This window comes from Hyphopichia burtonii (genome assembly GCF_001661395.1).
Source record: "Hyphopichia burtonii NRRL Y-1933 unplaced genomic scaffold HYPBUscaffold_1, whole genome shotgun sequence".
Taxonomy (NCBI): Eukaryota; Fungi; Ascomycota; class Pichiomycetes; order Serinales; family Debaryomycetaceae; genus Hyphopichia; species Hyphopichia burtonii.
In genome coordinates this window covers 2,223,164-2,236,427 of record NW_017963728.1, presented here as the reverse complement: position 1 = coordinate 2,236,427, position 13,264 = coordinate 2,223,164, and the positions used below count along the sequence as shown (strand labels likewise).

The 13,264-nt window shown below is 35.1% G+C and overlaps 6 protein-coding genes and 1 non-coding gene across 7 annotated transcripts; 1 reads left to right on the top strand and 6 right to left on the bottom strand.

Moving 5' to 3' along the window:
* Nucleotides 1-291: 291 nt before the first annotated feature.
* HYPBUDRAFT_151696 (SDR family oxidoreductase) lies at nt 292-1,494 on the bottom strand. Its single transcript, XM_020220629.1, has one exon. It carries the CDS (start codon nt 1,228-1,230, stop codon nt 391-393), a length of 840 nt encoding a protein of 279 aa, XP_020079394.1. The 5' UTR covers nt 1,231-1,494; the 3' UTR covers nt 292-390.
* Nucleotides 1,495-1,834: 340 nt separating this feature from the next.
* SDH12 (Sdh12p) lies at nt 1,835-4,008 on the bottom strand. The gene has a single exon (XM_020220628.1). The coding sequence runs from the start codon at nt 3,934-3,936 to the stop codon at nt 2,008-2,010; it is 1,929 nt and encodes a 642-aa protein (XP_020079393.1). The 5' UTR covers nt 3,937-4,008; the 3' UTR covers nt 1,835-2,007.
* Nucleotides 4,009-4,736: 728 nt separating this feature from the next.
* HYPBUDRAFT_4210 (NAD(P)-binding protein) lies at nt 4,737-5,597 on the bottom strand (the record flags this gene model as incomplete). The annotated part of the gene is made up of 1 exon (XM_020223410.1): nt 4,737-5,597. One exon carries the CDS (start codon nt 5,595-5,597, stop codon nt 4,737-4,739), a length of 861 nt encoding a protein of 286 aa, XP_020079392.1.
* Nucleotides 5,598-6,495: 898 nt separating this feature from the next.
* Nucleotides 6,496-6,604, bottom strand: HYPBUDRAFT_t13. Its single transcript has one exon. It is a non-coding gene; the product is annotated as a tRNA-Pro (tRNA).
* A 2,435-nt stretch (nt 6,605-9,039) lies between these two features.
* HYPBUDRAFT_160059 (MFS general substrate transporter) lies at nt 9,040-10,626 on the top strand (the record flags this gene model as incomplete). The annotated part of the gene is made up of 1 exon (XM_020222467.1): nt 9,040-10,626. One exon carries the CDS (start codon nt 9,040-9,042, stop codon nt 10,624-10,626), a length of 1,587 nt encoding a protein of 528 aa, XP_020079391.1.
* HNM3 (Hnm3p) lies at nt 10,579-12,183 on the bottom strand (the record flags this gene model as incomplete). The annotated part of the gene is made up of 2 exons (XM_020222093.1): nt 10,579-10,593; nt 10,684-12,183. The coding sequence occupies 2 exons, from the start codon at nt 12,181-12,183 to the stop codon at nt 10,579-10,581; spliced, it is 1,515 nt and encodes a 504-aa protein (XP_020079390.1).
* Nucleotides 12,184-12,407: 224 nt separating this feature from the next.
* On the bottom strand, nt 12,408-13,043 carry HYPBUDRAFT_164867 (dethiobiotin synthase; the record flags this gene model as incomplete). Its single annotated transcript, XM_020222681.1, has 1 exon — nt 12,408-13,043. The coding sequence occupies one exon, from the start codon at nt 13,041-13,043 to the stop codon at nt 12,408-12,410; it is 636 nt and encodes a 211-aa protein (XP_020079389.1).
* Between the last annotated feature and the right edge of the window lie 221 nt (nt 13,044-13,264).

Sequence of the window (13,264 nt, the reverse complement as noted above, 5' to 3'; positions counted from 1 at the left end):
TATTTTTTTTTGTCCTTTGATGGGTTTTCACAAGGTTTAGGAATTTCGTTTGGTTTAAATAACCATTACAATTTGATTCATTGTTAGTCCCCAGATATTGCCTTTCCTTTCCGTAGTATAGATCGGGAAAGTAAAAGGCTGACTCTAGGAATCCCAAACGCGGAGAGAGGGTGGGGGTCAGAGGTTTAAAGTTTGGGATAGGGGATGTCGTGGGGGAATGGACCGAAGATGGACCCAATATCATTGGGCCGTGACGAAAGAGGATTACGCAAAGAAAACACAATATAAAAGGAACCGATGCATTAACTAAATAAATCTAAATATGAAGTATATATAGACAAGAACGAACTAAAAATGTAAAATTTTTTTTTAAAAAAAAAAGTGATTTGATTATGGAGCACAGTATCCACCATCAACCAAAAGGTCAGTACCGGTAGTGTAAGAAGATGCATCTGATGCAAAGTATAAGTAAGCACCAACCAATTCTTTAGTTTCACCTTCTCTACCTAAAGGAATTAATTGGTACCATTTATTTTTTTGATCTTCTGGAACAAAATCGGATAATTCAGTTGCAATATAACCAGGACTGACAGTGTTGACTCTAGCAAAAGGAGCCCATTCAACAGCCAAGGATTTGGCCAAATGAATACAGGCGGCTTTGGCTGCATTATAAGGAGCTTGCAATTGAGGAACGTTGACTATATGACCAGACATTGAGGCAGTTATAATCAAAGAACCTTTACCCTTTCTCTTAAAGATTTGACCAACTGGTTTAGCACAATAGTAAACCCCGTTTAAATCACAATCAATAACTTTTTTCCAACTATCCCAACCTTTAACATCAATACATTCACCTTCAGTCCAAGGGACACCAGCATTTGCAACAAAAATGTCAATGGTACCAAAATCTTTTTCAATTTGGTAAATGACTCGCTCAACATCATTTGGATCAGAAACGTTACATTTATAAGCTCTGGCCTTGACATTATACTCCTTGGATAAGTACTCGGCTTTTTCCTCTGCTGGATGGGAATTGTACCAAATGGCAACGTCTGCACCAGATTGGGCATAGGCTTCAGCCACTGCAAAACCAATCCCACTGGAAGACCCAGTGACTGAGGCAACTTTACCTCTTAATGAAAACAAGTCCATCACATTGGTTTTGGTAGGTGGGGTTGGTCTTGGTAATGGACCGACTTTTGGATTAATTATAGATTGTACTTCTGGCATATTTCCTTAGATGCAAATGTTATAAAAGATAGAATGGTTAAAAGATAATACTTTCAAATATTTAAAAAGAATTGAAATTTCCAAGAATTGCTTTAATTTATATAGTATTTTAGGTTGTAAAATTAGTGAGTGGCTGATTAGGGAAGCATGTCTTACAATTGTTCCGTGCGCATGAAATATCTACTTAACCTTGCTATATCAATCGGACTCCGAGAGCCGGTATAATTACATCTTTGGATTCCTTTTAGGGTTGATCCTCAACATGGAATAGCTTTTATGTCATAAGAATCACAATAATTTATTGGCAGCAAATAATCTTATAAGATTTCGTGTTATTTAGCAATGCTTTAAGCTTGCTATTAAATGTATTATCCCCTATATTATATTTTTTTGTATGACGTATAGTGGTAGGAATTGGTGCACGACCGGTGTCTAAGACTTCAAAGCTGTTGCTAGAAGATTCGAAGCTTCACCATCGGAAACCATTGGCGATGGAGTTTGGTATTGGTGAAGATCTAAGTATTACGAGTTGGCGAAGAAGAACTTTATAATGATTTTGTATTTAAATAAATAAGAAAAGCCCCAATTTAACAAGTTGGGAGGGATACAGTAATAAAAACTAAATAGAAATAGAGTTATTGAATAGTTTAAAAGGGAATAAAAGAATAAAATAAATAACTTGATAATTAAGATGGTTATCTTGAAAATTAAGAGAAATTTTTATTCAATTGATTACATGCTAACATAATGACTCCTTGCAGAAAACAGAAGAGGAGATTAATAAACACGTTTAGCTGGAGGAACTGGTTTACAATCACTTTCATCTAAAGTAGTAGCAATGACATCTCTGTAAGCTAATTTAACTGGGGCACCGAAAGAATCTTGGTAAGATAAAGTGTGTTTTCTCCAGTTAACATCATCTCTTTCTTGGTAATCATCTCTTGCATGAGCACCTCTTGATTCTTTTCTAGCAGCGGCAGAAGCAGCGGTTTGAGTAGCACAAGTAAGTAAGTTTTGTAATTCTAAAGTTTCAACTAAATCAGAATTCCAAATCATTGATCTATCAGTGGTTTTAACATGTTTGAATGATTCATCAACTTTATTGATGTTTTCAACACATTCATCTAAAGTATCTTGTAATCTGAAAACTGCACAACCTTTTTGCATAGTTCTTTGCATATCATTTCTAATATCAGCAGTGGACTTAGTACCATTAGCAGTTCTTAAGTTATGTAAGTTTTCAATTGATTCATAACCTAAATCTTTTGGAGCTGGTGGTAATGGAGTACCAGGAGTTAAAGAATCTCTAATGGTATGACTAACAGCTCTACCGAAAACAACCAAATCTAATAAAGAGTTGGCACCTAATCTATTGGCACCATGAACTGAAGCACAAGCAGCTTCACCACAAGCCAATAAACCTGGAACAACTTCATCTTCACCCTTTTCATTTTGTTTAACAACTTCACCATTCCATTTGGTTGGAATACCACCCATATTATAATGAACAGTTGGTAAAATTGGAATTGGTTCTTTTGTAACATCAACCCCAGCGAAAATGTGAGCAGTTTCAGAAATACCTGGTAATCTTTCCTTTAAAACAGAAGCAGGAATATGACTTAATTGTAAATACATGTGATCTTTTAATGGACCAACACCTCTACCTTCATTAATTTCCATAGTAATAGCACGACTAACAACATCTCTAGAAGCTAAATCTTTAGCACTTGGAGCATAACGTTCCATAAAACGTTCACCTTCAGAATTAACCAAGAAACCACCTTCACCTCTAGCACCTTCAGTAATTAAACAACCAGAACCATAAATACCAGAAGGATGGAATTGAACGAATTCCAAATCTTCTAAAGGTAAACCAGCACGACTAACCATTGCATAACCATCACCAGTACAAGTATGAGCAGAAGTACAGGAGAAATAAGCACGACCATAACCACCAGTAGCAATAACGGTTTTATGAGATCTAAATCTATGTAAAGTACCATCTTCTTCATTGTAAGCAACCACACCAACACAAGCACCATCTTGCATTAATAAATCCATTGCAAAAAATTCAATGAAAAAATGAGTATCATGTCTTAAAGATTGACCATATAAAGAATGTAATAAAGCATGACCAGTTCTATCAGCAACTGCACAAGTTCTATAAGCTTGACCACCTTTACCATATTCTTTTGATTGACCACCAAAAGCTCTTTGATATATACGACCTTCTTCATTTCTTGAAAATGGAACCCCATAATTTTCTAATTCGTAAATTGAAGCTGGGGCTTCTTTAGTCATATAATGAATAGCATCTTGATCACCTAACCAATCGGAACCTTTAACAGTATCATACATATGCCAATGCCAATCATCTTTATGCATATTTCCTAAAGCAGCATTGATACCACCTTGAGCAGCCACGGTATGAGATCTAGTTGGGAATAATTTTGAAATACAAGCAGTTTTATATCCAGCTTCTGCTAAACCAAAGGCTGCTCTTAAACCGGCACCACCGGCACCAACAACAACACAATCATATTCATGATCAATTACATGATATTTTTGACCCATATATTTGGCAGCATTAAAAGTATCACCTTTAACATCATTACCAATAACTTGTTTAACAACCGATGAGGTTGAAAAATTGGCTTTTGAACAACGGGCCACCGAAGTCAAATTTCTCAATTTAGTAGATAACATAACTAATTATCAAGTTGAGCTTCAAGAAAAGAAGAGTATCAACAGATTCTTTCAAAGAGGAAAGGAAAAAAATTACTAGTGAGAAGGAGAGGAGAATAAGGTGGTGTACCGACGAATGAACGAAGGAATAAAACAAATTACACCAAAAAAAAAAATAAAAAAAACACGAAAAAAAAAATCCAAGTTGAAGCCAAACAGAAAATTTGAAGAGCTTCGCAGTCAGTTAACAGTAGCGAGGTATCAAAGGCTCAATTACTCTGATATATAACTTCAATTGAATATATATATATATTTATATGAGCAATAAGGGAAGATGAAAAATACCGCTTAACCTTTCTCAGGAAACAATGTAGCCAGTCAGAATACCCGTAAATTTGCGGGATCCTCTCGGAAGTACCTCCGTACATCCCCTTCTGGTTTTACCCCATATAAAGAGAACTGGGTTAGTAATGGTGAAATTAACGCAATTTAATTTGTCGAGCAGGTGGTCGTGCGCGGGCGGGCCAATCAGATCGATTTCGCATCCGAGGATGGAGCCCATCACACCCGTACCTTGCCGGGACGCATTGAGGAAGAAAAATGTAAAAAAAAAAAAAAGAAGACAGTGGACGTGTGACGCTCATTATGATTTGATTTTGCAATTTACTACTCATATTCATCTTATATAGTTTATTATATTCATTGTGGGTCTATAAAGCTCTATAAAGGGATGCTGATTCCACGATTTAAAAAAGAAATAATTAAAAAAAAGATAATTACAATAGTATAGAAACAATAAACAATAAAAGAATATGATAGGATTAGACGGCACAGTAACCACCATCGACTCTCAAGTCAGCCCCAGTGACAAAAGTAGCAGCGTCGGAGGCTAAGTACAAGTAAGCACCACATAATTCTCTTGGTAAACCTTGACGACCTTTAGGAGTGATGGAATACCATTTGTTCTTTTGATCTTCAGGGATAAAGTCTGATAATTCGGTTGCAATATAACCAGGACTAACAGTGTTGACTCTAGCAAAAGGAGCCCATTCAACGGCTAAGGATTTACCCAAGTGTAAAACACCAGCCTTGGCAGCATTATAAGCAGCTTGCAATTGAGGAACGTTAACGATATGAGCAGACATTGAAGCAGTCATAACCAAAGAACCTTTACCTTGATCTCTGAAAATACGACCAATATTTTTAGCACAATAATAAACCCCGTTTAAATCAACATTAACAACGTTATGCCACAGGTCATCATTGTCTTGGTCAATTAAAGGACCATCAGTCCAAGCAATACCAGCATTGGCAACAAAAATATCGATTTCACCAAAATTTTGATGAATTTCACCAATAACTTTAGCAACTTCATCAGATTTACGAACATCACAATGATTATAAGTAATGTTAGTTTTAGGGAATTGAGCTTGTAATTTTTCAATATTTAAAACATTAGCAGCGTAATCAATAATAGCTAAGTTTTTTAAACCTGCTTGACAGTAAGCTTCACTAATAACATAACCAATACCACGAGCACCACCAGTGATAACAGCAGATTTACCAGTTAATAAGAATAAATCCAAAATATTTGGAGATAAACTTGGGAATTGAGCTGGTAAATTACCAATGTCCTTGTTGCAGTATGAAGTGGCAGCTGGAGTGTTTTCGTCGACAGTCATTTTATTGATTTGTGTGTATGTATCTTATAATTCTACTCCTTGCTCAAGTTAAAGTGGAAGACATTCTGCCGTATTTATACCCTTTTCTAGTCGAGAAAAAGAAACCCCTTGATAAGATTTCGAAATAGTTACTACGTTCTCTTTTTGGCGGGTTCTAGTATATAGGAATAGCCTACTTTATTTGCAATCATCGCACAACACTAACAAAAAAAAAAAAAAAATTTATAAAAAAGAAAAGATTGTATACAGTACATTGCTTTTCTTTTTGTAAGAATAATCCGGTTACAATTCTTCGAAATGGATGATTTCATTATACTTATTGTGCTACAACTTATGGCATCATCTATTTCCAATGAGATATTTCCTGGTTTGGTTTGACAGAGCACAATATGACGTTTCAGCCGACAGCTCCAATAATTGCAAAAGAGAAAAAAGCTCCAGATGAAGAGATAAAAAAAAAGAAAAGCTCAGGAAAATGCGACATTGTCCGACCGTTTCGTGTTAATAAATCAATCTCTCCGACAATTGATTTCTATAATTCTGCCGTGAACGACTTCTTACTCCGGATAACTATACTAAAGTTTGTGGAGTTACTTCGTGGGGGATTCTATAATGAGGGCACTTGTAGACCAACTTTGTGATAGCCTATTAAAGAATATTCTCCGATTTTTGATCCTCCCGTAAGGCGAATTTCAACCCTTGTCTTTGTTAATTGACTAACTTGTTTGTCTGTTGAAACTTGTTACCTTTTAGGTTTCTTCCGTTCAATTCCAACTCATTACGCGTTTTCAAAGGTTGATCCTTATTCTTTTTATTGTTACTGAGTAGATTATGTCATAATTTGTACTAATTAGAAAGGCAATAAGGTACAGGGGGTGAAAAAAAATTAAAAATAAAAGGGGCGAGCTGGGAATTGAACCCAGGGCCTCTCGCATGCTTAGTGATGTTCCGTTCAGTGTACTGAACAGTCGCCCAAAGCGAGAATCATACCACTAGACCACACGCCCATTTTACAAAATTTGAAAATTTCTGGATATTCATTTTCTTGTAATTTTAGAATAGTGTTTGTTTCAATACATAAACCAATTTAAATATTTCAAATTTTCCACTATGCACCCCTTTTATATATCTCTATCTACTCTCTTTATCTCTATATAGTTAGTATTTAGATCAAATATATAAAAGTATAGGTGAAAAAAAAACTTTTTGAATTTACAGCGTATTTGATTTCAAAATTGCCTTTTATATAGCTCCCCATATTTGATGTACTTGACACTTTGTAAATTGAGGCTTTAATTTAACATTTAAAAAATTTGACACAAAGTATCAGAGGGGGGCGTCCCTATTGAGTACGGTCCACTTCGAAATTGCATTATTTCAACCTCCCTGGACTTCAGTTAGGTCATAAGAATGATTGATCTTCTTTATTTTAAGGAAAAAGGGGGGTTGTTTGATCTTGTAACTATAGAACGTTTTATGTATAAAACAAAAATAGGAAAAAAAAAGCTAATAAAATTGAACCATACATCTCATCAAATCCAAAGTTTTTGCTCGAGTAAGTCCAATAGATACCCCTTGTGCTGAGTCTTCTTTAATATTTTCCTGAAGCAATGAGTACACACTTTTCGGGGAGGGGGGTACAAGTACAAAGTCCAGCGAGAGTTTCAACGAACAAGATGGAGTGAATAGTTTGAGAAAGATAAACTTAAACCGAGTTTTTGGACTTCTTCAAAAATGATTCCTTTGAGTATATATCAAGAATGTAGGGACCCAAAACGAAAGAGAATATAATTTTTTCCAACTCTTGACAATAAAAGTGAAGCACAAATAAAGTAGTCCCGCATGTCAGCTACCCTTCTATTCTACAGAATATTTTTTTAAAAGTCATTTTATTAAAAACAAATTATATAAAAACATACCGAAGTATGTTGCAACAACAGAAAGGAAAAAGATAGCAAAAAAAAAAAAAAAAAAAAAAAAAAAAAAAAAAAAAAAAAAAAAAAAAAAAGCGATGAACTTAAGATGCTACTTATTGTTCATCACGAGGGAAAGTGACACCATTTAAACAATAGTACAGGTGCTGTAGATAACAGCACCATGACTAACGTAAGCTTTGTTGTCTTGAGTTTCTGGTTTAGAACCTTGGTTAGATTGAGTGTTAGATTGAGAAGCAGCCATTTTGATTTTTGAGTTTGTAGTTTTTTGTATTGATATAGTTTTTAAAAATTTTGGCTAACTGGGAGCAGGACTCACTTTCTTATATAGACTTTTCCTCCAAAAAGTATCAATAATCATTTGGCAATATTTGAATAGTTATCTTAGCTGTTTTTTGCATCTTTTTTTTTTTTTGTTACAAGCGCTCTTTCCTGAAATGGACGCGACAATTCAACATCAATCTTCTAAATTGGTATAATAACTTGCAGCTCCTTATCATGAATGCCAATACGAGAGACCTGATATTGCTATTTCTGATTTTGGTCGTTTCATAATTTCACTCAAATTTTCGTTTTAGTATTTCTCAAAGCTTTCAAGTCTTTCTTGGGATGCAGTGCTGCCCGTCCGTACAGCCTTTTCGACTAACTTTTGTAAGATTTTTTCTTATATTGGCTTATCTTTCAGATTCTTTGCCGTTTTTGGTGCCTACAATCCAGTAAAGAAAACAATGATTTCAGCTAAATTACCTCTCTTCTTAATCCCCATAAAATTGTTGTCTTCTTTTAGCGTGTTAGCTACAATAAAGTATGCTTGCCTTCGGAACGTTCGACAACACAAATTTAATCACCTCAAAGCAATTTCGTTTGGTTAAAGATAGTAATTAGTAATTATCTCGAGAGATCTTCGGGGAGGAGGAAGGAGGTTCCAGGTTTTCTAACTCTGTGAAATTTATTGGCTGCGAAAAAAAAAAAAAAAAAAAAACTGAAGCATGTTACCCGAAGAAAGTGGGTGTTCTTTGAGCTCCATATCAATCGAATTGGTCGTTTTGATTGTTAAATAAGCTTTATATGAATGCCTTTCTGTATCATAAAAAACAAATGATCAAAGATCGATGTGCGCAACGCATTTTTTAAAGATATTGAACAACTTTCTACATTATTCTCAAAAAATCAGTGTAAGTTATGTACTTCAATAGTACTCTCCGAAGCAAACAAAAAAATGCAGAACCTGACATTACAAAGGAAAGGGAATATATGATCACACTGGCTTTAGTACTATAATACAGTTTGAATATTATCCCGTTTTCTGTATTCGAAAGCCACGTCAAACCAGTTATGTTGAAGCGGAAAATATGCGCCACAGTAAAACATTAACGGAAATTTCTCATTAGTTTGAGATTGACGTTATCAGCTAAATTGAGACTTGATGTTTCGTACTCGATGCTTTATACTCGATGTTTCTAGTGGGCGTGAGATATTAATCAATAGTCATTTTCCTCTGTATTATTATGCCTCCAAAGTCAAATGATAAAAAATCGGATATCTTAATTCATGAAACTGGCCAAATCTTAGATAACGCGGATCAAGATCCATCTCCTCGATTAGTCAAATTGAAAGATGCAGACGTCACTCTTTCCTTTATGAATCAATATGATTCTGATATTAGAGAAATTACTCTCAAGGAAGAGAAAGAGCTATCTACAAAAATAAAATGGGTAATTGTTCCTATTGCTTTTCTTGTAAATCTGTTACTTTTCATGGACAAAGCTACCCTTAGTTATGCTTCTATCTTAGGTCTATTGGATGATACTGGACTTAGCAAGAGTCAATATAATGATGCAAACTCTCTTTATTATGTGGGATACCTCATTGGTAATATCCCAGGCCATTTATTGATGCAGCGTTTACCAATTGGTAAACTCTTGACTGTTCAAGTTTTTATATGGAGCATCATTATCTTCTTACATTGTACAGCTCACAATCCATCAGGAGTATACGCTTTGAGATTCTTTTTAGGGGTTGTTGAAAGTTATGTTACGTCCTTATTAGTTATCGTGCAATCATTTTTTTTGACTCCCTCAGAAAGATCTGCTGTTCAACCAATATTCTATGCCTCAGCTTTCGCTAGTGATATACCCACTGGATTCATAGCCTTTGGTGTTCTTCATACCAAAAATTCTTTACACCCTTGGAAAATTTTTATGATTATTATCGGTGGATTTACATTTTTAACAAGTATATTTCTATTATATTTCTTTCCTAATAATCCTACAAATGCAAAATTTCTTACTATACAAGAAAGAGTCTGGACTATTAGAAGAATTCAAAAAGCTTCTAGATCCTCTATTGAGCTGAAGAGGTTCAAGAAATATCAAATGATAGAATCATTGAAGGATCCCATAAGCTGGTTATTTGTACTTTTCATGTGTTGTCTAAACTTGGGTAATAATTTAAATTATCAGAAAAATCTTCTCTATAGTGGGATTGGAGGAATGTCAAGAATCAAGACAACCTACATCACCGTCATTCAAGCTTGCTTCTCGATATTATGTAGTGCTTCCGCTTCTTACATCATGTTCAAAGTAAGAAATATTAGAGCATATGTTGCTTTCGGTTGGTGCATTCCTTCAGTGATAGGTGGTATTTTAATGGTTTCATTGTCATATGAAAACAAAATTGGATTAGTGGGAAGTCTAATGTTAGCCGCCTCAACTCATGCCATTACTTGGATTATAGGTTATTCTTGGACTGTTACATCCACTTCTGGGCTGACCAAGATTTATACTCGCTCGGTTATGGTTATGATTGCCTACTCGGTTTCTAACATAATCGCTCCACAAATTTGGCGAGAAACAGATAGTCCTAGGTACTACCCTGCTTGGATTATCCAGATCGTTATCGCTTGGTCTTTTGCTCCTACAATTTTGCTCCTCATTGATCTCATATTGAGAAGAAGAAATAAGAAAAGGCTATCTAACATCGGAGAACTGAGTTATGGTTATGTTCAAATAGAAGGCGGAGAAGAAGAAGCAGTAGATATTGCAGCTTTAGATTTGACTGATCTTGAAAACGAAAATTTCATTTACGAATTATAAATTAGATACATAATACAAATACATAAGTCTCTATAATGATATTTCGGAATGGCATGCTCCAGCATTGAATGTCTTTTTACCTATAATATACCAATAGGCGATAAGGTAAAAAACAATAACTCCATAAACTGCAGATACATAGTTCATATTCCCACTAGTAACTGGCTTTTGATAAGGAAACGATAAAAATGTAAGACAAAAGAGAGTCCAACAAATAGTAAGGATATTTGCAACCAACCCGAATTTTCCAGCCCAGAATGGCCCATGATCTATATTGCTTCTTCCCTTAAACAAGAGAAGAACAGTCGGTATGCAATATGATACCAACAAAAGGCAAATTGAAGCTGTAATTATAGCATTGAATGAAGTGGAAGAACCTTGGTAAATACAACCAATAACCGCTATCCAAAAGCAAGAAAATAGATGAGCATTCACGGGTGTCTTCAAATTTGGATCGACTCTACGAAGGATATTAGAGAATGGTAAACCATTATCTCTTGCAAAAGACCAACAAATTCTGGCTTGCCAGGTGTGTGCAGTGACATTGCATAGGATCCCAGTTGTAACACATAGACATTCAAGGAAAATAGCACCACCCACATTCTTGGTCGCTTGATAAAATATTTCCAATCTTGGATAAGCTGCTGATACAATCTTGCTGGAATCGTTAGTACAAAAGAAAATACCTATTGAATATGAAAAAGCGGTCACGAAACCCAATATAACAGTGCAAATAATAGCTCTTGGTACCAAAATTTTTGCTTTTCTATAACCAAGCTCGTCAACCATATGAGCAGCTGCATCTAAACCAACAAATGACCAAATGGGACTAATTAGACCAACGATAAAAGCAATACCAGAGTTTTCCCAACTAGTTGTGTTCGTAAAATCTGAAAAAACAAACTTCGGCAGATTAAAATTTCCAGAAGAACAAGCAAGACAAGTTACTAATGTAACTATAAATGCAAGTAAAGAAAAGTATAATGCTGAACCGGTAATAAAAGGTAAAGTTTTACCATAAATGTTGAAGATTGCGACGAATACATTTATAACTTCGTACGTAACGAAAATATGCCAAGTTTCAATGGTAAAATTGGGGTTCTTCAAGCCATATAAAGCAACAATTGAAGCAGCTAATGTAGAGGTGACCGATGCAGCTGTAAATATCGAGCCAAAGTAACTCAAAATTCCAGTGAAAAACGCTAAAAATCTTTTATATCTTGGTGGTGCAAGTTGAAGGGACCAATAATACTGACCACCAGAGTTGCAAAATGCACTTAATAGTTCAGCCAAGGTGATGGCTACTGCTGAGCTGAAAAAAGCACCAATGATCAAACCATATATAATCAAAACAGCCCCTCCTGAAGCTAATCCAGTCCCAAAGCTCCCAGAAACCCCCAACCAAGATGCAGTTAGCCCAAAACTAGTAGAAAACAACGACCACCAGCTAAAATTTTTATCAAACCCATGATTTGATGTTTCTGATACAGCAGACTCAATTTCTTGAACACTTGTGCGATCGTCTGGCTTTATATTTGACTCTGAATTCATACTCATATTTATTAAACCTTGGATAATGAGCAAAGACCAATTAGCTTGAATCCATAATTGCACTTTCAAATTCTAGCTTCAAGTATTTAACAATATATATATAAAAAAAAAAGATTTTTCAAGAGCTTATACGCATCAATCATGACTCTTAATCACATTTACAATACACAAAGCTGAGCAAATATTCCAACAAAATTTTAAATCTTTACACAAATTATATATCTTTATTTCTAAATCTTGTCAATAGATGGTACCAAATCAATCAAGCTCTCCAAATCACCATCCTTTTGGAGTGGTATTTGGGCAATAATAGGGACATCAGGTGCAAAATGTTGGATTGTTTCAGCATTTCCGGAATTTATTTCACCATTCAAGACAATTCCTGCGATTTTGATTCCTCTAGATTTCATATGCTCAATACTCAATAAGGTGTGATTTAAAGTACCCAATCCACTTCTGGCTACCAAAATTGTTGGCATATCTAAGTGTTCTATCAAATGCGATGTAATCTCGATTTCATTTATTGGAACATACAATCCACCAGCACCTTCAACAATAAGTGGCCTTTCACTCTCTGTAAAGCTTTGTGGAATAATGACATCTGAAACCTTTATCGTTGGGACCCCCTCTTCTGAAGCAGCTCTCCACGGCGATAATGGAATTTGTAGTTCTACCTGAGGTTTCTTAAAATGATCTTCCGGTAATCCAGTTAAGCTTTTGACCAACTTAGTGTCTCCTTGATCACAATTCAACCCTGTTTGAAGCGGCTTCCAGTAGTTTGCTTTCCATGCTTTTACCAATAGAGCACTAATAAAAGTTTTACCAACGTCGGTATCAGTCCCAGTAACAAAATATGACTTACTCATCTATGTCAATTAACTGAAACAAAATTTAAGATTAGAAGGAAAGAAAGAAAGGATAAATTGAGATTTTTAGACCTTCAAATTTTGTTGAGTTCATTTGCTAAAAAGTAGAGTATAAAAGGGAAAACAGTACTTCGGAGATCGAAAAGCGTTGTGAAAATGACTACGAGTCATCTGTCAACGAGACAAAAATGTATGCAGCATACGCACTATAATTTTTAGGG

What these genes read in the sequence shown, in the direction of transcription:
- HYPBUDRAFT_151696 (XM_020220629.1), bottom strand. Translation starts at nt 1,230, where the DNA reads ATGCCAGAAGTACAATCTATAATTAATCCAAAAGTCGGTCCATTACCA.
- SDH12 (XM_020220628.1), bottom strand. Translation starts at nt 3,936, where the DNA reads ATGTTATCTACTAAATTGAGAAATTTGACTTCGGTGGCCCGTTGTTCA.